At 50.1% G+C, this 24,343-nt stretch overlaps 2 protein-coding genes across 3 annotated transcripts in view; one reads left to right on the top strand and one right to left on the bottom strand.

Moving 5' to 3' along the window:
• Window positions 1–24,343, top strand: part of TRAF7 (TNF receptor associated factor 7) — a 183,420-nt gene that overhangs the window by 11,050 nt on the left and 148,027 nt on the right. The window lies entirely within an intron of this gene.
• Window positions 10,139–10,852, bottom strand: LOC147684638 (zinc finger BED domain-containing protein 5-like). The gene has a single exon (XM_086939721.1). The coding sequence runs from the start codon at window positions 10,850–10,852 to the stop codon at window positions 10,139–10,141; it is 714 nt and encodes a 237-aa protein (XP_086795847.1).

The raw sequence follows: 24,343 nt of genomic DNA, 5'->3' as shown, positions 1-24,343 counted from the left end.
CCCGCTGGGTGTCTGGACTCCCTCATCCCGGACCTCCCGACCTCCAAGTGCGAGGGTCCGGACATCAAAGCCCGCCAGCCCTATAACTGGGGCAGCTCCAGAGCAGGAAGGCAGTTGTATCTTGGAGTCGAGAGACGTAAAGAGGAACTCACCCTGGACGGACTACTGGCGCTGCCGTAGCTCTGTCCTGTGCACCATCGTCCTGCCTGTTGGCGCTGCCACAGCCGTCGTAACCTTCATCCTTCATCGTCGTCCGGATCTGCTGGCGAGGCCGCGGACCGTTGTAACCGTCATCTGCATCGGGACCTGCTTGGCTTCTCCACGGCCCGTCGACCATCCGTCATCCATCCCGGGACCTGCTTGGCTTCTCCACGGCCCGTCGATCATCCTTCGTCCATCTCGGGACCGGCTTGGCTCCTCCACGGCCCGATCAGCAAACACACCGAGCTCGAGGATTGAGAGCTATTTAACTCATTGGCAACTAAGACTGTCCCGCTACCCCTTTTTCCTCAACCAGAGATCAGAACCGAGGGGACCCCTGAGTCCAGACCTCCTTGTATCATATCAACGTAACCTAAGAATTGCCTATAAAGACTCGTTAACCTTCAATCTTGTGTGGTGTCCGTCTGTGGGGGGGGAAGTTACTTATCTGTACAGTCGTTGGAGACGGCTCTCCCTGGAGACCTCTCCCCGTAATCTCGGCCGACCCTCCCGGTCCGTCTAACATTGGTGGCCAGCGGCGCGATCCGAATCACCGCATAACGTACAGAGAGTAGCTCACCCCACAACGAACAACAATGTCAACTAAAGAGAGCGGATCAACTGAGAAGTTCCAAATGGAAAAACTCGAGGAATACAGCCATCGTGAACTAAAGCAGTTCTGCATCGAACTAGGTATCGCTACCACCGGACTAAGTACCAAGGACGATTTCAAGCATGCCCTAGAATCTTGGGCAGAGACCGGGGATGTCGAAGCCCCTGAGCAAAGCACCGCGAAAAATACCAGCACGGGCCCTGAGGGGCAAAGAACCAGTCTCTCGCAAGACGAGATCCAAGAAAGAGAAAAAGCCCGACTACACGAACTCGAAATGGCCCGACTCAAGATGGACATAGAACTCAAATTGGCCGAGCAAAAAATAAACTTAGAGCACCTTCGCCTCCGAGAAGAAAGAGAGGAGAAACAGAGGCAAAGGGAGCTCGAGGAAAAAAGACTAACGTACGAGCACGAGCGGAACCTAGCCGAGATCAACCTGCGCAAACAGAATAAAGAGTTAGGGGTGCCTGACCGACCGTCCACCCCAGGGACCACGGAGAAAAAAGTGCACATCCCCAAGGATGTGGTCCGAGAATATTTTCGAGAAGACGACATCCAGCAATGGTTTAAGGCCTATGAAATCGCGATGACTGCGCACCGGATCGATAGAGCCGACTGGGGAGCCGGCCTATGGGGCAAATTCCTTAATGAGGGCCGCGATACTCTGTTACAGCTCCCAGACCACCAGATGACCTCCTACGACCATATGAAAGCGGCCCTCCTCACCCGCTATGGCCTCACGCCCGAGATGTACCGTCAGCGGTTCCGAGACTGCACACGCATTCCAGGTACAACTTGGGTGGACTATGTAACGTACTTTAGCAGAGCCTTCGAAGGCTGGATCAGAGGGAACAACGTCACGACCTACGAGCAGCTGTTCAATCTGATGGTATGGGAGCATCTGTCCAACAATTGCTTCATTGAACTACGCCAACACCTCCTCGACAGCAAGTTAACCGATCCCCGGCAGCTCGCAGCCGAAGCTGACCGGTGGGAGATCACCAGAGTGGGCCGGAATGGGTCCTACGAGCAGAACAGGAACAACAATGGTCACCCCCGACCCAGAGGAGGAGGAGGGGGCCAAGGACGAGGAAGAGACAACACTCCGGCCGCCCCCACTACCAGCACCACCCCCCCGGCCAACCGGGGCAGCACCCCGGCGCGACCGGGATACAGAGCCAATGTTACATGTCACCGATGCCAACGAGTCGGCCACTATGCAAACGACCCAAGCTGCCCGCAGTATCAGAGTCCAAGACCCCGCCAGGTGGCCGCCGCGGCACTAGGGGAAGAACAGATCTCCGAGGAACAAGAAACAGACGAGCAAGAGTATCAAGAGTGGGAGCCAGCAGCCATGACTCTCGCGTGCTTAGGGGGAAGAGACATGGTCCCGCGGGTCCCCCTACCCGCTAACACCCAGAAGTACAGCCAATGGGTGAGCATCAATGGACAACGGGCCGAAGCCCTTCGAGACACCGGGGCCAGTGTGACAGCCGTCCGCTGTCATCTGGTGACCCCAGAACAATATCTACCGAACATTCTCTGCCCTGTACGATCCGCCGACAACTCAGAGAGTCTGTGTCGGATGGCCTGCGTCCCCTTTGAGTGGGGAGGGGTCTCCGGCATGCTGAAGGTAACGGTCCGAGACGACGCCCCCGTGGACTGCCTCCTCGGAAATGACCTGGAAAGCTCCCCGTGGGCAGCCGTGGAGCGAAAAGAACACTTGGGGATGTTGGGCGTCCCAGACTGGGCGTGCGTCACCACCCGGTCCATGGCCGCCCGTGCCAACCCTCACCCCGAAGAACCAGAATGGCCGGCGCCACCGCCCCCGGTCGCCCCCGCCGAGACCCCCGACCATGGTATCCCCCTCGAACTTGCCCAACCTTCCGACCTTGCTAATCTTGACCAGTGGGCTCAAGAAGGGGGACCCACACAAGAACAATTTCGTCAGGAGCAGAAGACTTGTCCCTCCCTTGAGGGACTCCGACAACAAGCGCTCGCCCAAAGCGCAGGGGATACCTCCGGAACTCATTGGGTCTACTGGGACAATGACCTATTGTACAGCGAGCAACGAATCGCCGAGCTAGGGGCCAACCGAGTACTAGTGGTGCCCCTCCGCTTTAGAGACTTCCTGCTAAATCTGGCCCACGATGTCCCCCTGGCAGGGCACCTGGGACAAGATAAAACCTACAGCCGCCTAGTGACCCACTTCTTCTGGCCAAAAATGAGAAACGATGTGCACCAGCATTGCCGATCTTGCCCCACGTGCCAAGCCAGTGGGAAGAGCGGCCGCAAATTAAAGGCCCCCCTGCAACCCTTTCCAGTAGTCACGACCCCATTTGAGAGGGTCGGAATAGACATTGTGGGACCCCTAGACCCGCGTACAAGACAAGGCCATCGCTTCATCCTGGTACTAGTGGACCACGCCACCCGCTACCCTGAGGCTATTCCTCTCCGGACCGTGACAGCCCCAGTGGTCGGCCGGGCCCTGATGGGGATCTTCTCCCGTGTGGGGTTCCCCCGAGAAGTCGTCAGTGACAGAGGCACAAACTTTATTTCCAAATATATGAAGTCCCTCTGGCAACAGTGTGGGGTCACCTACCGCTTCACGACCCCCTATCACCCCCAAGGAAACGGACTTGTTGAGCGGTTCAATCGCACGCTAAAAGGGATGATCGGGGGATTGGAAGAGCCCCTCCGTCGCCAGTGGGATGTGCTGCTGCCGTGCCTCCTCTTCGCCTACCGGGAGGTCCCACAGAAGTCCCTAGGCTTCAGCCCATTCGAGCTGCTCTATGGGCACCCAGTACGGGGGCCACTCAGCCTGATCAAAGAAGGCTGGGAGATGCCTCCGGCCAAGAGTCCGCCCGATGTCTTCCGGTACCTCCTCACCCTCCGCAACCAGTCCCGGAGGTTCAGAGACCTAGCAAAAGCCAACCTAGAGACAAGTCAAGAGGACATGAAGAAATGGTATGACCAGAACGCCTCATCTATTGAATTCGAGCCGGGGCAACAGGTCTGGGTAATGTCCCCCACAGAACCGTGCGCTCTCCAAGACAAATGGATGGGACCCTTCAAGGTAATCGAGCGCAAGGGTCCTGCCACCTATCTGATCGATATGGAGTCCGCCCGGAATCCGCTCCGAGTCCTCCACACCAACAGACTGAAACCCCACTTTGCGCGAACAGAACTCAGTCTCTTGATGGCCACAGACAATGGGGTTGAAGACGACTCCGAACCTCTCCCTGACCTCTTGCGGACCCAGGAGCAAGACGGCTCCGTGGATGGGGTCCGACTCTCGGAGTCCCTCACCAGAGAACAACGCCACGAGTGCCAAGCCCTCCTATCACGATTTGCCAGTCTGTTCTCCCTCACCCCAGGTGTCACTTCCTGGTGTGTGCACGATGTGGACACCGGAGACAACCCTCCTATCCGCCACCGGGCCTACCGCGTACCTGATCGGGTACGGGCCTGCATCCAGGCGGAAGTAGCTAAGATGCTCACGCTCGGGGTCATCGAGCCCTCAGACAGTCCATGGGCCAGCCCGGTCGTACTGGTCCCCAAAGCGGCCGCCCCCGGAACCACACCAGAACTCCGGTTCTGTGTCGACTACCGGGGCCTGAATGACGTCACCAGAACGGACGCACACCCCATCCCCCGGGCAGATGAACTGGTCGACCGAATGGGCGCTGCCCGCTACCTCAGCATCTTCGACCTGACGGCAGGTTATTGGCAGATCGGCCTCACATCCCGAGCACAAGAACGTTCTGCCTTCTCCACCCCCGATGGCCACTATCATTTTAAGGTCATGCCCTTCGGCATGAAAAATGCCCCAGCGACTTTCCAACGGCTCGTCAACCAGGTCCTGGCGGGGCTCGAAGAGTTCAGCGCCGCCTACCTGGACGACATCGCTGTGTACAGCCACCATTGGACCGAGCACCTCCACCACCTCCAAGCAGTACTACAAGCCCTTCAGCGAGCTGGCCTCACGATCAAGGCCAGCAAATGTCAAATTGGACAAGGGTCGGTGACCTACCTCGGACACCAGGTGGGAAGCGGCCTAGTGGCCCCTCTACAGCTGAAGATTGCCGCCATCCAGAACTGGCAACCCCCTATCACTCAAACTGAGGTGCGAGCCTTCCTGGGCCTCACGGGCTACTACCGAAGGTTCGTGAAAGACTATGGTACCATCGTGGGGCCTCTCACCGAACTCACATCAAAAAATCAGCCCAAGAAAGTGAATTGGACCCCAGAGTGTCAAGCGGCATTCGAACAGTTAAAGGCCGCCATGTGTTCCGCTCCTGTGCTCCAGGCCCCAGACTACAGCCGGGAGTTCATCGTCCAGACGGACGCCTCCGACCAGGGCATTGGGGCAGTCCTGTCCCAAGTGAACACCGAAGGCCTTGATCAACCGGTGGCCTTCATCAGCCGGAGACTCCTACCCCGGGAACAACGCTGGAGCACCATAGAAAGGGAAGCCTTCGCTGTGGTATGGGCCCTCAAGAAGCTTTTTGGCACCCACTTTCGGGTACAGACTGACCACCGACCCCTGCAGTGGTTGATGCATATGCGGGGGGAAAACCCAAAACTGCTACGCTGGTCCATCTCCTTGCAAGGTATGGACTTCACGGTTGAACACCGGCCTGGGTCCGACCACGCCAACGCGGATGGCCTGTCCCGGTTTTTCCGCCTCGACGAAGAGAGTCCCCAAGAGGATGGGTAACTCTCCCCGCCTTCAGCTGGGGGGGACGCATGTTGGACAGGCCACATGACGGGCCGCTCTCCCCCGGCTCGACCAGGCCCGAGCCCAGTCATACAAGCACCACACACCACCATTGTACGGCCTACGTCCCCTCAGGGACACCTGCCCTCGAACATGATCACCTCATGGGCCCGATCCACTGCCGACCCATGCGCTCAGCCTGGGCCGCCATCTTGGACACTTCATCACGAGGCCGCCTGGCCCCCGATCGACCTCAACCCTGGGCCTAGCCCGGCCTCAGACATTCCGGCACCACCCTCCACCCAGGAGGTGAGCGAGCTACTTGGCAGGTCAATGGGAGAAAGAGGTGTCGATGGCTCTCCCCCGGCCAGTGCCGCTCGCCCATCGCCTCCCCGGGCGCTGGCTCCACCCCCCCGCTGGGTGTCTGGACTCCCTCATCCCGGACCTCCCGACCTCCAAGTGCGAGGGTCCGGACATCAAAGCCCGCCAGCCCTATAACTGGGGCAGCTCCAGAGCAGGAAGGCAGTTGTATCTTGGAGTCGAGAGACGTAAAGAGGAACTCACCCTGGACGGACTACTGGCGCTGCCGTAGCTCTGTCCTGTGCACCATCGTCCTGCCTGTTGGCGCTGCCACAGCCGTCGTAACCTTCATCCTTCATCGTCGTCCGGATCTGCTGGCGAGGCCGCGGACCGTTGTAACCGTCATCTGCATCGGGACCTGCTTGGCTTCTCCACGGCCCGTCGACCATCCGTCATCCATCCCGGGACCTGCTTGGCTTCTCCACGGCCCGTCGATCATCCTTCGTCCATCTCGGGACCGGCTTGGCTCCTCCACGGCCCGATCAGCAAACACACCGAGCTCGAGGATTGAGAGCTATTTAACTCATTGGCAACTAAGACTGTCCCGCTACCCCTTTTTCCTCAACCAGAGATCAGAACCGAGGGGACCCCTGAGTCCAGACCTCCTTGTATCATATCAACGTAACCTAAGAATTGCCTATAAAGACTCGTTAACCTTCAATCTTGTGTGGTGTCCGTCTGTGGGGGGGGAAGTTACTTATCTGTACAGTCGTTGGAGACGGCTCTCCCTGGAGACCTCTCCCCGTAATCTCGGCCGACCCTCCCGGTCCGTCTAACATGGGGCGGTTCCTTAGTGAGGGGCGGGACACACTCCTAGATTTGCCTTCTGAAGTTTATAATTCTGATCCCCACATGAAAGATGCTTAGATGACCGGGTACAGGTTGACCCCTGAATTATATAGGCAGAGGTTCAGGGCGTGCACAAAGATTCCTGGAAGTACCTATGTCCAATATGTAACCTTTTTCTGCAGAGCACTGGATGGTTGAGTGAAGGGTAGCAAAGTTGATGATTATCAAGGTCTCTTGGATTTAATTGCATGGGAGCACTTGTCTAGTAATTGTTTTCCTGAGCTACGCCAGCACCTGATTGATAGCAAGCTGACTAACCCTAGGAAGCTTGCTGAGAAGGCGGACCACTGGGTCAGCACCAGGGTCCACAAGGGTCAAGTAGGAGACTCTGCCAGGGGTGGGCAGGGTCCCCAGCAGAAGAGTGGGGGGGACAGGGGAAAACGGAGGGAGTTCCAAAGAGGGCCCCAAAGTAATACCCAAGGGAACCAAGGGAAAGGTTCTCAGCCTCCCCCCACCCCAGAAGCAGACCGGGGCCCGACAGGTAATCCTGTTCAAAGAGGGCCCCTAAATTGTTATAAGTGCGGCGAACTGGGTCGTGTTGCCAGTGATCCCAGGTGTCGCCTTTTTGTTAAACCAGCACCCACTGGTGCTATACCCCGGCAGATGGCTAGTGTAACCTTGGGGGAGGAGGAAGAAGTCCAAGGTGTGTGGAACCCCGTTCAGATGACCCTAGTCTCTGTAGGAGACAGTGAAATGGTCCCTGAGAACTACCTGCCCTCTAACACTTAGAAATATGGGCAAGTAGTGACCGTTAATGGGAAGAAGGTGGAGGCTCTTAGAGATACAGGAGCCAGTGTGACTGCAGTCCGGCAGCACCTGGTGACTCAAGAGCAGGTTGTACCCCATGCCTACTGCCGTGTTGTCAATGCTGACAACACAGAGTCGTTGTCCAATGGCTCAGGTTCCCTTTGAGTGGGGGGGTGTCTCTGGTACTCTGCAGGTTGCTGTGAGAACTGCCATGCCTGTAGACTGTTTGCTAGGGAATGATTTGGAGAGCTCCCCTTGGGAAAAGGTGGAGAAGACAACTCACCTGAGGATGGTGGGTTTACCAGACTGGGCATGCGTGACCACCCGGTCAATGGCAGCCACTAGGGGTGTTCAAGAGGTCCTGGACCCTGAGGGAGAGGCCCAGAAACCGGCCTTAGAGGGAGGGCACAGGAGGCGTGGGAAACCGGCCCCTGAAGTTCCCACGGCCCAGGAGGAAGCAGACCTTGAGGGGCATGCCCTGGAGCCTACCGGGGAACAGATAGCCGAACTGGGGGACCTGCCTGAGCTGACCCATTGGCAGCAGGAGGGAGGCCCCTCCAGGGAGGAATTCTGCAGGGAGCAGAAAGAATGCCCTTCTCTCGTGGGTGTGCGGAAGCAGGCTGCAGACCAGGCCAATGGTGATCAGTCCGGTACACATTTCATTTACTGGGAGAACAACCTCCTGTATTCAGAGCCTATGGTTGCTGAACCTGGGTCAGCCCGTGCGCTGGTGGTACCCCAGAAGTTCAGAGCCTTCCTACTGGGGCTGGCTCACGATGTACCCGTAACAGGATATTTGGGGCAGGACAAGATCTATGACAGGCTTGTCACCCACTTTTATTGGCCCCAAATGCACAGGAGCTCAGATGCTCACTGTAGGTCATGCTAAACTTGCCAGGCAAGTATGAAGAGTGGGAGGAAGCAGAAGGCTCCTCTCCAGCCCTTCCCTGTGGTCAGTACACCATTCCAGCGAGTGGGGATTGATATTATGGGGCCTCTGGACCCCAGGACAGCCATGGGCAACAGGTTCATCCTGGTCCTGGTGGACCATGCCACCCGGTACCCTGAAGCCATCCCTCTGAGGACAGTGACGGCCCCTGTGGTGGGACGAGCACTGATGGGAATTTTCTCCAGAGTGGGATTCCCTCTAGAGGTGGCGTCTGACAGGGGCAGAAATTTCATATCCAAGTATATGAAATCCCTGTGGCAAGAGTGTGGGGTAACCTACAAGTTCACCACACCTTACCACCCCCAGGGAAATGGGTTGGTTGAGAGATTCAACCGAACTCTGAAGGGCATGATTATGGGTCTGGAAGAACCCATGAGGCGTAAGTGGGACGTCCTCTTGCCATGTCTTCTCTTTGCATACCGTGAGGTTCCACAGAAGTCTCTAGGGTTCAGCCCCTTTGAGCTTCTGTATGGCCACCCAGTGAGAGGACCTCTGAGTCTGGTTAAGGAAGGCTGGGAGCAATCTCCCAGGAAACCTCCCCAGAATGTTACAGTTACATGCTGGCCTTCAGAAACCAGACTAGGCGATTCAGGCAACTTGCTGAGGCAAATCTGGAAGCCAGCCAGGAAGAGATGAAGCGGTGGTACGACCAGAATGCCACTCTGGTAGAGCTTCAACCTGGACAAAAGGTGTGAGTCTTGGCCCCAGTGGAGCCATGTGCACTTCAGGATAAGTGGACAGGTCCATTTGAGGTTGTGGTGTGCAAGAGTCCTGTCACCTACTTGGTGGACATGCAGTCTCCCAGGAACCCCTTGAGGGTCCTACATGTTAACCGCCTTAAGCCCCACTTGGAGAGGTCCGAAGTGGGCCTGCTCTTGGCCACAGATGATGGGATGGAGGAGGAGACCGAGCCTCTTCCTGACTTCCTGGTAGCCTCAGAGCGAGATGGGTCAGTGGATGGAGTTAACCTCTCACCCACCCTGACTCCTGAACAACAGAAGGACTGCCGCCAAGAGCTGGGGCAGTTTCCTGATCTGTTCTCCCTGGTTCCTGGTGTCACAGATTGGTGGGTCCATGATGTGGACACGGGAGACAGCTTGCCTGTAAAGTACAAGGCTTACAGAGTGACTGACAGTGTCAGAGACTGCATCAAAGAGGAGGCGTCAAAGATGCTTGCTCTTGGGGTGGTTTAGTCCTCCAGCAGTCCTTGGGCTAGCCCAGTGGTCTTGGTTCCAAAGGCTTCAGCGCCGGGAGCCACACCTGAACTCTGGTTCTGTGTGGACTACAGAGGACTCAATTCAGTCACCAAGACTGACGTGCACCCCATCCCCAGAGCTGATGAGCTCATCGATCGGTTAGGGCAGTGGTTCCCAAACTTTTTTGACCTGTGGCTTCCTTGACCTAATCGGCAGTTGGCCGTGGCTCCCCACTTTTTTTTTTACCAGTGGGCGGGATGTAAGCCCGACCTCTGGAGTACTATCTGTTGTCTTCCTTAAAGTAATTGGGACGCAATGAAGGTATTATAATCATATTTGTAACAAAATAAGAAGATAACAGTTGTTTAATAAAAACTTGTTAAGTGAGAAACAATACAAGACTTTTTTGGACCACACAACAATAGTTTAAAAACTTCTGTATAATAAAATATCTTTGTCATTGAACAGGAAAAACAACGGAGTCCGAATTTACCTTACAAATCCTAGTGAGATGGATGTGCTTGTTTTTCCTTACATAGCTCCTGAAATCTTGGAGTTATTTTTGAGATCGCAACACGCATTTGCTTTTCAATGTTAATTTTTGCCCTATATTTGGACTTTATTACTGCAACTGCTGAGAAACCAGCTTCACAAAGGTATGAAGTAGCAAACGGGATCAAAACATGCAGGGCTCTCTTGCTTATTATTGGGTATTCATCCCCAGCTTGGCACCAGAACTCAAACAGTGACTGAGACTGGAACCTTACTTTCAGTGCTAAGTCACTTGCAACATCAATAATCTGTTCTGCTGCCTCATTGTTGAAATGCTGAGGTTTCTCAGCATGGAAAGGGTCGCTCACCCATTTTATTGGCTCCACCTCATCCTCTGGAAAATATTTGTCAAGGTAAAAACGCAGTTGAGACAAATACAGAACAAAAACTGTCTGCAGTTCCTCCTTTAACACCATTCCATTCTCCTGCAGAAACTGGTCCAATGAAAGAAAACAAGTATAGTCACCCTTGTTTACACTTCTTTTCCAAAGGATCACTTTGTTCTTAAAGCCTGAAACTTTGGCTGACAGTTGCAAGATGTCAGTGTTATTGCCTTGCAAGGACTTGTTCAGTACATTCAGTTTTTCAAATAGATCAGAAAGAAAACCCATTTGTTTTTGGAAAGTTTGCATCAATAAATTTGTCAGCAAAACAATGTTCATCATCATGTAAATATGAGTATATTTCATTCCTTAGCTCATGCACTCTAAGCCGGGAATTACCAAGAGACAGCCACAAGAGCTGCTGTAGAACAAGAGGCATTAGTGGTCGGCACCCATGTCCTCACACAGTTTAGCAAAAAATCGTGCTTTCATTGGTCTTGTTTTAATATGATTTACCACTTTGATTACTATTTTCAAAATACCATGCAGTTCTTCACTGAGGTTTCCTGCTGCCAGTGCTTCTCAGTGTATTATACAGTGTGTCCAAACAGCATTGGGCGCTTTAGATCGTATGCGAGCTTGAAGTCCTTGGTAGCATCCTGCCATTGAACGACCCCCATCTGTACAAACTCCAACACATCTCTCCCAGTCAATTTGATTCTGTTGCATAAAATCATCCACAACTACATACAAGTCTTGACCTGTAGTTCCACCTTTAATTTCTTTACAGAACAACAAATCCTCAACAATTTGTTTTTCGTGTAGAAACCAGACATAGCAAATAAGATGGGTGTCTTTGTGGTTGTCTGTTGCCTCATCCAACTGGAGTGCAAAGTTTTTTCCTCTTGGATTAAAGATGAGCTGATCATTAATATCTTCAGCCATATAATATATCCTCCGGCTGACAGTATTATTAGAAAGAGGCACTTTCAGCAGCTGTTTACCCGCATCTTCGCCAACCATGTTTGTTACCATTTTAACAGCAGCAGGCAAAATCAGCTCGTCGCAAATGTGTGTTTTTAGGTCTCGTAGCGATACAGCGCGTCAGCGCTGTACTCGCCGAGATCTTTTGTCACGGACTCTGCTTCCCAGGAGACAGGCTCGGCCACGCGCATTGCCTCTTCAAGGAGGCGATTTCCGCTGGCCACGCGCTCGCGAACGCGCTCAGCTGCTGTCTCCTGGGAAGCAGCAACACCACACTCGCATTCGCGGAAACAGCGACAGACACACACACGAGCGCTCATGCACGCACGCACCCACACATACAGAGAACCCACCCCCGCCGTCGCATACACACACACACATGCACCGAGCATCCCTCCCCCACCCCTCCGCCGTCGCACACACAGACACACACACACGCACACATACAGGCATCCCCCCCCTTCCCCGCTCACCGGTCAACGGCCCTCCGGACTTGTGCAGCCTCCGACCGCGGGGCTCTCCCTTGGTGCTCCTCCAGGCACTCAGTGGGCGCGGGCTTCACAAAACAGAAGTCCCGCCCTACGATAGGTTTCGTTTTGTCAGTCCCGCCCCACGATAGGTTTCGTTTTGTCCTTTTGTTTGTATTGGTGTCCTCGCAAGATTACTTTTGGGTGATTCTTAACCGGGTGAGAATTTTCTTTCCTACAGAACACAAAGGTGCTATTTGGCAATGCCTTTTTAGAATACATTAATTGGCAATGTTGTTATAGCTGCCATTGATTGGCACTTAAACATCTGCTGGCAAGTGAATGGGTGAGGCCCGCTACCTTTTTAAGACATTGAACACGCAGAGCTGATACATTTTCTCTTAAAGAGCTCTGCCCCATGATAAACGGCGCCCAATACCTCCACTCTTTGATGATGTAATTTTCTGCCACAACAAATGGCACACAAGCCCTTCTACTCTTTGATGTCACTATCAAACAATCCCCTAGAAGTTCGGGAGTTTGAAACAAACTACTGTATTCCATCACACCCCGATCAAAGGTGGGCGAGAACCTCCTAATCAGTGGTAGTTAAGAGTGCCAGAGTATATGAGTAGCCCATTCCAAAGGGATATGGTTCGCAGCTGGGTACGGAAGACATTTGATTCCCTTGGTTTTTTGTCTGCTCAGTGCTGGCAAGTGCACCCTGTATTCCGTGCTCCCTGTTTCTAAGATAGCTTACCTCTACATGGGCGAGAGATGACCCCGAGGCCTAAAGGAAGAGCTCAACAGCCAACGTGTGAACCAACAGGAAGAGCAGTCAGAAGACACGCTTCTCTTGCTTTTTTTTGTTATTGTGCACATTACAAACAGTTACGAACTAGATTTATATACCAATTGCAAATAAAAAAAAAAAATGTAAAGCATTGTCATTTACAATGCCAATAACTCAAACTTGAATGCTGCAAGACCTATTGCATTGCAAATGCTTGTTTTTTACTCTGTGCAACTAGATAGGCCACTTGATTTGAGGAAAGGATGGCATTACTATTAATTTGGTTTGTTTAGAGAAAGTGGACTTTTGTACTTTGGCTTCTGCAACTTTTCTTACAAAATATTCCCTGGGCTTTCCGACCACATTTGGGTGAAGACTTTCAAGATGCCGCTTAAGTTTACTTGGAAGCATGGATTCCAGAGCCAAAACTTTTAAACAGATTGCACATTGAGGACGGTCCTCATTATTAACCTGAACACAAGTGAAACCATAATCCAGATACCTGTCATCGTACTTTCTGTACTTGGCCTTTCGTTTCCCGTCCTCTATGTCAGAAGAACCTGCAACTTCACTTTGTGCAGATGAACTTGAACTTGGCATTAGAAATCTCTTCATTGTCAATCAGAAAGATGGAAATCAGTTCTACGCGTCTGAATTATTCGGATGGAGGAGTCTTTCTATCTGTAAAGTTCCTGGTCTTCTTTTCTTTTCCTTTGCTCAAGTCTTTCCAGGTTTCTTCCGGGTCTAATCCAGTCTCCACGGTATAATAAGTCTGAAGTACAAAACATCCAGGTAAGACAAGTATAAGAAGAACAAAAGTTATCCTCTTTCTAATGATGGATCTATTATTGATGTTAATTTCCAATAGCAGCCCGTGATGATGGTGACCATTTGGATTAATTATTCTTATTGGTACCCCACAGAGATAGAAAGCGCATTCAGTTTTGTAATAAAATCTAAGATGGCACATTTTTGCAAACAATGAAGAAAGCCAAATTGCAGCTAATGTGTACGTCAGACTGATTTGTAACACCAAATACCACACTTCAACAATTCCTGGGCCCAGCCAAGGACATATCACAGTAGTACAGAGTACGCTACAGAACGGACATATAGTTTTTAATCCAAATCATGGCAGTAGTTTGACTGACATTACAGCAACCCCTACTGACTTTTTTTCTGCTCCTTAATACTTTTTGCTCTCTAATGAGGACGGGCTGAACTGAGAAACACGTGTCTAGAGATAACAGCACTACCTGCATCAACTTTGATGAAAGACTACAGCAACTTTGAAAGTAAGCATACTGCATTTACCAGGATGCAATGGGATGAACTCTGCTGGGATGAGAGGCAAATGCTGCAAAGCACGAATAATTTCTGCAAAAGCTAAACAGGCATCCAAGTAGCTTAGTAGCTAATGCAACAGAGCACATTCAAGTCATTGAAGCAAACACAAGACAGCACACACAGATACACAACTTTCACACACAAATGCATGAAAAATGCTAACAACACAGCGCTGCACACACACACTATCACAGAAAATGTAACTACAACACCCACACCAATTCAGCAAAGGCTGTGGAGCACACACACACCACTGCAAAAGTGCAGTAGAGCACATGTAAGTCACGCATCTAGGTGCAGGACTATGCGTCTCAGTACCTGCTCAAAGGCTTGACGCTGCGCCGCGCAGGCCTATGTGGAGAAAGCTATGTGCCTGACTTCATAACTCATTCACCACTAGCAAGAGAGGAGCTGGAGTGAACCAGGGCAGGCAGCTACATGGAAGTGCAAAAATCTGTGAAACGTGTGCATGCAGACGCCTGTGTGCCTGTGGAGAGGTACTGTGACCTGTGAAGACTTGGGCACAATTTCAGCAACCCCTGATGACTTTTTTGCCCCTTATTACTTTTTGCTCTCTACTGATGACTTGCTAAACCCCCCTCCCTCTCACTCCTGGAGGGGGCTTGAGCCATCTGCAACATCCTGGTGGGCCTTACTACTGGTCGAGAGGGCCCATGCCTCCCCCACTGAAATTGAGTGATGAGATGTGTGGGATAGATAGACTGCAATGGAACGGCATTTGGTAAAACCATGTGCTTACCACACAGCAGTCAGCACCAAAACAGGGCATCAAGGACCAAGTACAGGACGCTTGCATTAGTGCAAAAACTAAATACCATCCTTAATAAAGAGTCTTCAGGCACTGTGTGTGGCACCTGCCATAAAGCAACAATGGGAGCGCAGCAGAACAGCATTGAGCTGCAGATAGACTGGAGTCATGAACAGAGAGCATGTTCATCAAAGTATTGCTGCACGGAGGCGCCCCGGGACATGGTGGCCCCTGGCTCAGCTACACCATTTACCAGTCACTAGTTTCACCAGGGAGTGACAAACTCGCCCTGCTTGGGGCCTTTTTCTCAGAGAAAACCCATTTTGTCTGCATGTGTTCGGGAGCCACCACCTCCTCCCAGGCCTTCAAAACTGACCTCAAAGTTCTCCTCCTTCAAAGACACTTCCAAATTTAACTCGCGTCCTCTCTATTTATCCGAAGGAAGACCTTCTAGTACAGAAAATTCTATTCTCCATGACTATAGAAGTGCCTTCCAGTGTGTTCTTGTGGTTTGAGTGTCTGCCATTTATTGCAGTATTATCCTTCTTCCTGTGTGTGGTACTCGTTTGTAACATGCACACGTCACTTTTCTCTTGCAACACTGTTTGCTACCTCTTACATTTTGTTTGCTTTAGATACTTGCACAAGTGCCACCATTGCCTACATAACGTTTGTTCTTGTGCTTGAGTGTCTGCCATTTATTGCAGTATTATACCTCTACTTGTAGTTTCTACGTTTTTGTAACTTGCACACGTCACTTTTTCCCCCTGTAATGTACCTTTTGCTACTTCTTGTATTTTGTTTGCTCACGTCACTGCCTCATGTAACTTAACGTTTGCTTTTGTAATTTGGTCACTTGTAATTTTCTCCTCATGTATCATTACTGTTCCTCTTGTGAAGCGCTCTGACACCTTCGGGTAAAGTCTGCACTATATAAAAACGCATAAAATCAATCCATCAATAAATAAATATGCTGCAGAAGTGGAGACCCATTCATTGGAGCCTGCAGGACTATTTCTACCAGGTGAGTCCCACCCACCTCTCTCTGTGCCATTCCAGAGAGTTCCACTGCCAATAACCTATTCTTATTCAGAAAGTGTTCCCACAGAGTTTTCCATTTCTGATGCCACAGCTGTGACCCCCATATTATGATTTGGTCCTCTGCTCCTTACTGTAGCATCCAGAGTCATGCATACAATTATGCAGAATAAGCATATAGTTCTGCAAAAAAACTGTCTTGCTCTATTGGACTCCGTTTGTAATTCTGGCTCCTGCACTTCAGCAAATCATTAAATAACGTTTAATTTTAGGCAAATAAAAGTATTTCACAAGGCCTTAAATTGCAAACATTTGCAACATAATCTATGTACTGTGTAATGTTAACCTACTTTCGATTGTCATCCCATCCTGGTGTCCTTAATGCAGTCTCAGCTCCACCGTGCACACGGTACTGATCCAGGTAAAACTCGTGCCCGAAACAAAGCACTAAACGAAATGTCTCCAATAAGAATAAAATGAATCCATATTTCCACACACTGTCCTGCGAGGGCCTTTCATGTGGAGCCCAGTGAAATTGAACATTGGAGGCGCGCCACTACACTTGCTACCATTTCGAATACTTGCAGAAGTGTACATACCTTCCGGACTGATCGTTACTGACGTCCCGCGATCGTGACAAATAACTGTGAACACTTGGCAATTACCGCGATTTGAACAAACCACCAGAATCGGTCTTTCGCAACACTGCTGTATACACAAGTGCGTGATACTCAAAACTGAGTCTGCACATTGCCTGCTTTTTAAAGAAATTAGCCGAGGCCGTCACTTAAGCCTATAAGTGTCGTGATTTGGAACTAAAAAAGGGTCAACCTTGTATATATCAATATTCCGTCCTGATGATGGTCTTGTAAATGATCAAGATAAGACCGAAACGTCGACCTACTTAGTCCAATTCTGCACTGTATGATTTACACCGACTATTGATTTTCTCCTGATTGATAGTAGAAATCAAGTTGTTACCTTTTTAGCAGTCTGGACAGTTTTTCTTGGATATACTATAGGAAAAGTAACCAATACCTTAAATATCCATTATATATCTTTGTATGTACCCTGATTTATGTTACTGTTGATTTTGTGTACAGAACTATTCTTTGTCTTGAATTCAAAAATAATAACTCCTCAGACAAAAAAACTATCCTGGTTTCATGTTTTATTATTCATTAACTCTAGTTATGATGTTAGTGTGGTAACATCCTGTGTTTTCTCATTGTTAGAAACTTTTAAATGTTTTCGAACAGCCGCTGATTGAACTCAATTTTAGGTACTTTGTTTGCTTTTCAACAAGTCCTGAACTAGTGCTGAAAACTCATATGAATGAAATCCCTTGCTGGCCAATTCATATTTTACTGAAGTGTACATACAGCATTAGTCATTCCTGCATTAGTTTACAACTAAGCTTACTTACTGATTTTTGTTCCACAGGGTCCCACGAGACGAGGCAAGGCGAGGCACGGCAGGGCAGGGCAGGGCATGGCACAACACGGGGGTCAACAGCAGCGTTCCTCCTACGTTACACAGGGTCCCACGAGACGAGGCGAAGCGGGGCCTGGCAGGGCACAACATGGGGGTCAACAGCAACGTTCCTCCTACGCTCCAAGCTTGCTAAGGCAGTAATGGTGAGCCTACGCAGCTTAAGTAGGACCCGTGCGTGCGTATGGTACGCACGGATGCGTATGCTGGGCAAAACCATTCCGAGGGTGGCGTTTTAAACCACCACCCCCTCCCCCCCCGCATGTTGGGCGGCAATGTATATCGCCCACATCCTGCCTGGCGCGCTGCGGCGCCCCTGGCTGCTCATCACGGCGCTCCGGGGTGCCGCGGGTACTCTTTGGGAACCGCATGGTTAGGGGCTGCCCAGTTCCTCAGCGTTGATTTGACGTCTGGGTACTGGCAGATCGCCTTGACTGATTGGGCTAAAGAGAGGTCAGCATTTTCCAGCCCAGATGGGCATTTCCTGTTCCGGGTTATGCCCTTTGGGATGAAGAATGCCACTGCCACCTTCTAGAGGTTGGTCAACCAGGTGTTGGCTGGGCTGGCTGAGTTCAGCGCCGCCTACCTGGATGACATTGCAGTGTGTTCAGTGGCACATGGGAAGAACACCTGCGCCACCTCTGGGAAGTGTTGATGGCACGGCGCAAGGCATGCATCGCGATCAAGGCAAGCAAGTGTCAGATCGGGCAGGGTTCATTGTTGTACTTGGGACGACAAGTTGGGAGCGGCAAGGTGGCGTCCCTGCAACCCAAGATTGAAACCATCCTGGCTTGGGAACCCAACACAAAACCCAAATTGCAGTGAGAGCCTTCTTAGGACTCACAGGGTACTACAGGAGGGCTGTCAAGGGGTATGGCAGAATTGTTGCACCCTTGACAGAGCTGACTTCTAAGAAGCAGCCCAGGAATGTGATCTGGACTGACACCTGTCAGAAGGCTATTGACACCCTGAAGACTGCCATGTCCTCGGCGCCCGTGCTCCTGGCCCCTAATTTCTCCAAGGAATTTCTAGTGCAAACAAATGCTTCAGAGCATGGTGTAGGGGCTGTTCTCTCACAGATGACTGAGGAGGGCTGGGACCAACCTGTAGCCTTCATCAGTAGGAGGTTACTTCCACGGGAACAGAGGTGGAGTGCAATTGAGCGAGAAGCTTTTGCTGTGGTCTGGGCACTGAAGAAGCTAAGACCCTACTTGTTTGGGTCTCACTTCCGGGTTCAGACAGACCACAGGCCCCTCAGATGGTTGATGCAGATGAGGGGTGAGAACCCAAAGCTGTTGAGGTGGTCCATTTCCCAACAGGGTATGGACTTCACGGTGGAACATCACCCTGGCACAGATCACGCCAATGCTGACGGTCTGTCCAGATTTTTCCGCCTTAGTAATGAAGAACTCCCTGGGGTAGGGTAGTTCTCCCCACATTTCAGCTGGAGGGGACACGTGTTACACCTGGCACCTTGGCGTGAGTCTCCCTTCCACATTTTGCTGATGTGCCTCGGATGTTTTACTGGTGTTAGCTGCTCAGGGCAATGTGCCACTGCCACAGAAGCAGCCTTTTTAAAATGTGTCTAAGGTCTGCCATTGCAGAACCTGCGTGCAGTCTGGCACTGTCATGCTGGCTGGGCAAGTGCACACACTTGCCAGCCTCTAAACTTTCCCTTTACTTCATGCGAGTCACCCCTATGGTAGGCCCAAGGGCAGGGTGCATTGTAAGCATAAGGTAGGACACGCCCTGATGTGTGTGGCATGTCCTAATAGTGAATTAAAGCCATTTTCTTTTTTCACTATTGTAAGGCTACCTGTTCTCATAGGCCAGAATGGGCTGCTGGAATTATTACACTCTATAATCCCAGCAGGCTCAGTGAACATGGTAGGAAGTCAAGTTTAGTATGCCTGAACTCAGAATAATAAAATACTTCTTTTAGTAGAGTTTATTTTAATATCCTGTGTTTGCAAATGCTACTTTTAGAAAGATGATTCAGAAAAGGGGGTGGTGATGAACAGAGTGTCTGAATTAAGCAGACCACTCTTACCCAGTCCAAAGATCAGGGCTTGATCCATCACCGTTATTTAGCTCACTGCACCATCCCAGCTCAGAACCTGGCTGTATGCAAATCAGTCTGTCCCTGGCCCACTGCATCATGGAAACAGGGCAGACTAAACTACCAAGCCAATTCTTCACCAGAAAGGAGACAAGCTTCCGGGGACCGGTTTCTGGCATTTCAGCCGTCGTCGGCCCGGCTTGCTTGAATCCTGATGGTGCAGTGAGCAAGGGACTCATGTCTGAGTATACCCTGCCACACCTATAGTGGCCAAAAACGATTCAGAAAAGGGGGTGGTGATGAACAGAGTGTCTGAATTAAGCAGACCACTCTTACCCAGTCCAAAGATCAGGGCTTGATCCATCACCGTTATTTAGCTCACTGCACCATCCCAGCTCAGAACCTGGCTGTATGCAAATCAGTCTGTCCCTGGCCCACTGCATCATGGAAACAGGGCAGACTAAACTACCAAGCCAATTCTTCACCAGAAAGGAGACAAGCTTCCGGGGACCGGTTTCTGGCATTCCAGCCGTCGTCGGCCCGGCTTGCTTGAATCCTGATGGTGCAGTGAGCAAGGGACTCATGTCTGAGTATACCCTGCCACACCTATAGTGGCCAAAAACGATTCAGAAAAGGGGGTGGTGATGAACAGAGTGTCTGAATTAAGCAGACCACTCTTACCCAGTCCAAAGATCAGGGCTTGATCCATCACCGTTATTTAGCTCACTGCACCATCCCAGCTCAGAACCTGGCTATATGCAAATCAGTCTGTCCCTGGCCCAGTGCATCATGGGAACAGGGCAGACCAAAAACTTTGGTCTTTCCTTTTTTAACTGCACTAAGCACACAAAAGTGAAAAGCATTGCCAAGCAGAACTGCGCCTTGCCTTAAAGAGTGTAGAACTGTTTTAAAAGCTAATTGAACTTGCAAATGAAGCCTTTCTAAAGAACTTTAAAGAAACCTTTTGATACTTAAAACCCACCTGTTTAGCAGGTAGCTTTCTGTGGGAGGGGGGGGGGGGCAGCCACTTCACTTATCATAGCGCGGGGACACGCCAGTGGCGTAACAAAGGCGCTCTACAAATGCCCAATAATAATAATAATACCAAAGTACTGTGGCCCCATTTAACGTTATATTGGTCTTGTATTAAGCTGCAATTATCTACTCCCATATTTTTATAAAGAAGACGTATTTTTAAATAACTACGCCTGGTGTCCATTTGTGGTGGGTCTGTATATTGTATGTGGTCATAAATGCTTAACTAACTGACGCCCTGGAATTAGCCTTGTCTGCTTGCGCCACACTACCTAGAGGGTGAGCAGGGGTTATTCTGAAGGGTGATCCCCTTATCCTGACTAGAGGAGAGGGTTCCTGCTTGTCACAAGTTCTTACCTGTGCCAACCAGAGACCTCCAAATCTAACAACCGCAGACTCCAAAGCCGGTAGTCTTAACCCTTGTGCTATTGCGCAACTGCCTCGCCTGTCTTAAAACAAGAGACAGTGACTTGTGGCAACATTTGTGCACCTTCAGTTAATATTGCATTCACAATTGCTGAAAAAGAGGATGATGGTGTACACACAAAACATACATTTGTTGGTCACGAAGTTGACATTTACACTTATTTCACTTAAAGAAGAACTATTTTTATCCTGAAGTAGGGGAGGCAGACTCTCTGCGTTCTGCCGGTGAGGAGGGAGGTGATCCAGTCCAGTGCCTTGTCAGTTCAGTTCAATAAACTTTATTCGGTTAAAAGCAAATAACCATAAAAGTAACAGACATAAAACAAAATACAATGATTACAATAATTACAATAATTACATCTCCTGATTATTAGTACAGTGAGGTAGATCGGTAGGAAGTCTAAGCTATTTCAATTTGTATTTGTTTCCTAAATTTAAAAACACTTTTTAAATAATTTAAAATCACAGTAACAGTTAAAATCGTGTCCATTTTCTGTACTTCTAAAAAAGCTGGGCGACATCTGGTTAAATTCATGTTTTTTTAAAAAGGGACTATGATTTTCCTACGTATGGCAGTATAAAATTTGCAGAAGAAAAGGATATGAATATCAGATTGTTGTGACGTACCATCACACAAACAGGTGCCTTGTCTCGGATCCCTGTGTCATGGAGGCGTTTGCACGGGGTGTGGTGGCAGATGGTGCCGAAGGCGGCCGAGCGGTCCAGGAGGATGAGGGCCACAGTTTTGCCGTTTTGCAGTGAAGAGGGCGGTTTCGGTGCTGTGATTGCTGTGGAAGCTGGATTTGGGGGAGTCCAGGACTTTGTTCTCCTCCTGGAAGTGGGTCAGTTGTCAGAGTAAGAAGAGAATGCACAAATTGAAAATTGCTCATTTACAAAACGCCTCACTATGAACTTGATGCGCACAAAAAAAGAGCTAAATTCTCTACTTAAAGGAGGAGTAGCAAGCAGGAGTAAGTATTGCCAATGTTTTGGTATAACCTGCACCCCAAAGCAGGGTTGGCAATCTATGTGGAATGGTTGGCATGGCTGGTTAGTTTAGTGCTTTGCAACATAGCTGTCTTATAAATAACAGTGGGGGTTACTATCCCACTCTCTCTTGCTATTTTATAATTCTGAACAGGAAGTGCTCTCCACCACTCCTATGTGACTCTTAGAGTATATCCAGTCATATCCCTTCCCTATGTATATAGAGATAACTCTAGCGACTAGTCTCCCATGTGATTGTTAGAGTATATCCAGGTGTACCCCCTCCCTATGTTGATAGAGATATTACTAGTATAGGCCTAGAGTATATCCATTTGTATTCCTTTTTGTTACACTTGTAATCCCTGGTCCGTATGCTTTTAACTGGTTCTTTTGTAATGCAAAAATTTGCAATCATTTTACGCATGTAACCGTCAGTCCTTATGTTTTCCACTGGATCCTGTGTGGGGCGCTCTGACACCTTCGGGTAAAGTTCGTTATCTCACGCGCCTGCCCTCTTTGTGACTCTTAGAGTATGTATCATATGCCAACTGCCTGAGATCTACAATGAGCAAATCCCTACTAGCTTTACTCTGAACATTCGTAATAAACAGGGGCAGCTGAAATTCCAGGAGCCTAGTCCCGACAGCTCGACGACTTCGGAGGGCTGGAAGAGGTCCCCCGCTACACGGCGGAGGAGGGCACTGGACATCGAATGCTGTCTCATACTTTGCGACCTATTGTTCCACTACACCTCCCCGCCCGAACTCTCTCACTCAACCTTTCAGTACTGTTATTAATTGCACATCACAGGGACAGCTGAAATTCCAGGAGCCTAGTCCCGACAGCTCGACGACTTCGGAGGGCTGGAAGAGGTCCCCCGCTACACGGCGGAGGAGGGCACTGGACATCGAATGCTGTCTCATACTATGTGACCTATTGTTCCACCTGTCTGTCTATGCTCCCCCAGGTACTTCTCTTGTAAAGCGCTCTGATATCCGCAAGGCTCTTGTCCGCGCTATATAAAACTTTCTAAATAAATAAAATAAATTCTGCTTGGCTCTCGTACTTCATAATAAGTTATGATTTCTCAGCAGATATAAAATGTACTTCAATGCCACGATCAGCCCTCAGAAAGTCACACCTAAAAAATTATTGGAACGTCCTCCCTCCGGATCGCAGACTTGAAGACAAATTTTTGAGCTTTCCAGGAACGCTGTGATATACTTGTTGACATTAGCCTTTTACCCTGCTGGCACCTAGAGTCACGAGGACATTTTTCGAACCGAGGGTACAGCAAACATTTCGGCTTCACTGCACGACGTTTACTATCCTTTCCTTACTGTTTATAAGTAGCTGCAATGCAGTGTGAAAGTACTGTAAACCCGCTAAAATAAATATTACTGTACTCCGAGGCGCGCCCGCTTCATAGCTTGGCAGCCAGCCAATCCGCTCTGCTTCCCGACGCTGCCCCGGTCAAGAAAGCGGCCTCCGGCCTCGCTACCTCCTTGATCAACATTAAAAAGTATGTAATTACATAAAGGCAGATGCGTGCCTTAAAACCAAAGAACCGACAATAGAACAATGCAAATTCCCATAAGGGGAAACAAACCCAAGTAAAAATGTTTTGCAGACTGATGAGAGGGAAAGCAGTGCACATGATAAAGAATGGTTTTAAAAACCAAATAGTGATAGGCAATGTACTGCTGCTATCTAATGGTAAGGAGAAAGTCTGCGGACTGCTTAATATCCGCACAGCGCCAAATCTAGCCTCTGTAATCCCAAGAGACCCTCTCCTGTACAGAAAACAGTGTCTCGACGCGCGACCACAACTTGAACACAAAGCCTTTAAAATAGGAAACCAAACAGATGGCGCCGCTGCTCGCTCCCTCAAGGTAAACGCCGCACATGCACGAGTGGTCATTGGAAAAAGTGCAGTACATGGATGAGTTTCCTAAAAAGTCCTGAGTGATTCCAAGAGATCACTCCATGCAGCGCTTGCGCACTGCGTAGGCGAGACTTAAAAAGCTTACTGGAATATTACTGGTGGCCAGGAATGGTTTCTGCTGGGGAGTTGTTTAATGGTTGTTACAATGTTTGTCAAGGTGCTGATAAAGTTCTTGCCACATGCACTTCAGAACTAGTACCTGTGAAATGTTCTCAGTGTGCATGGGAAAATTGGCAGTTGACTTTGTCGCAATACATGGCTTACCGAAAGAGACCTGTTGTGTTTGCATATTCCGCCCTAAGTGCGCTGGGGATGCCCAGACGTGGGTCCCAGGCACTCCACACCACTGGAGTCAAGCTAGCCGGGCTGATGAGAGGTGTTACCTCGAAACCGGTCCGGTCCTTGGATGCTTGATTCCGTTCTGGGAAGGACATGGCTTTTGTAGTTCGGACTGGACTGTTCCCATGGGGCACAGGGTCAGAGCTGATTTGC

The sequence above is a fragment of the Lissotriton vulgaris genome, chromosome 10 (assembly GCF_964263255.1).
Source record: "Lissotriton vulgaris chromosome 10, aLisVul1.2, whole genome shotgun sequence".
NCBI lineage: Eukaryota > Metazoa > Chordata > Amphibia > Caudata > Salamandridae > Lissotriton > Lissotriton vulgaris.
Note: the sequence above shows the minus strand (reverse complement) of the source record. Positions and strands in the feature narration are given on the sequence as shown.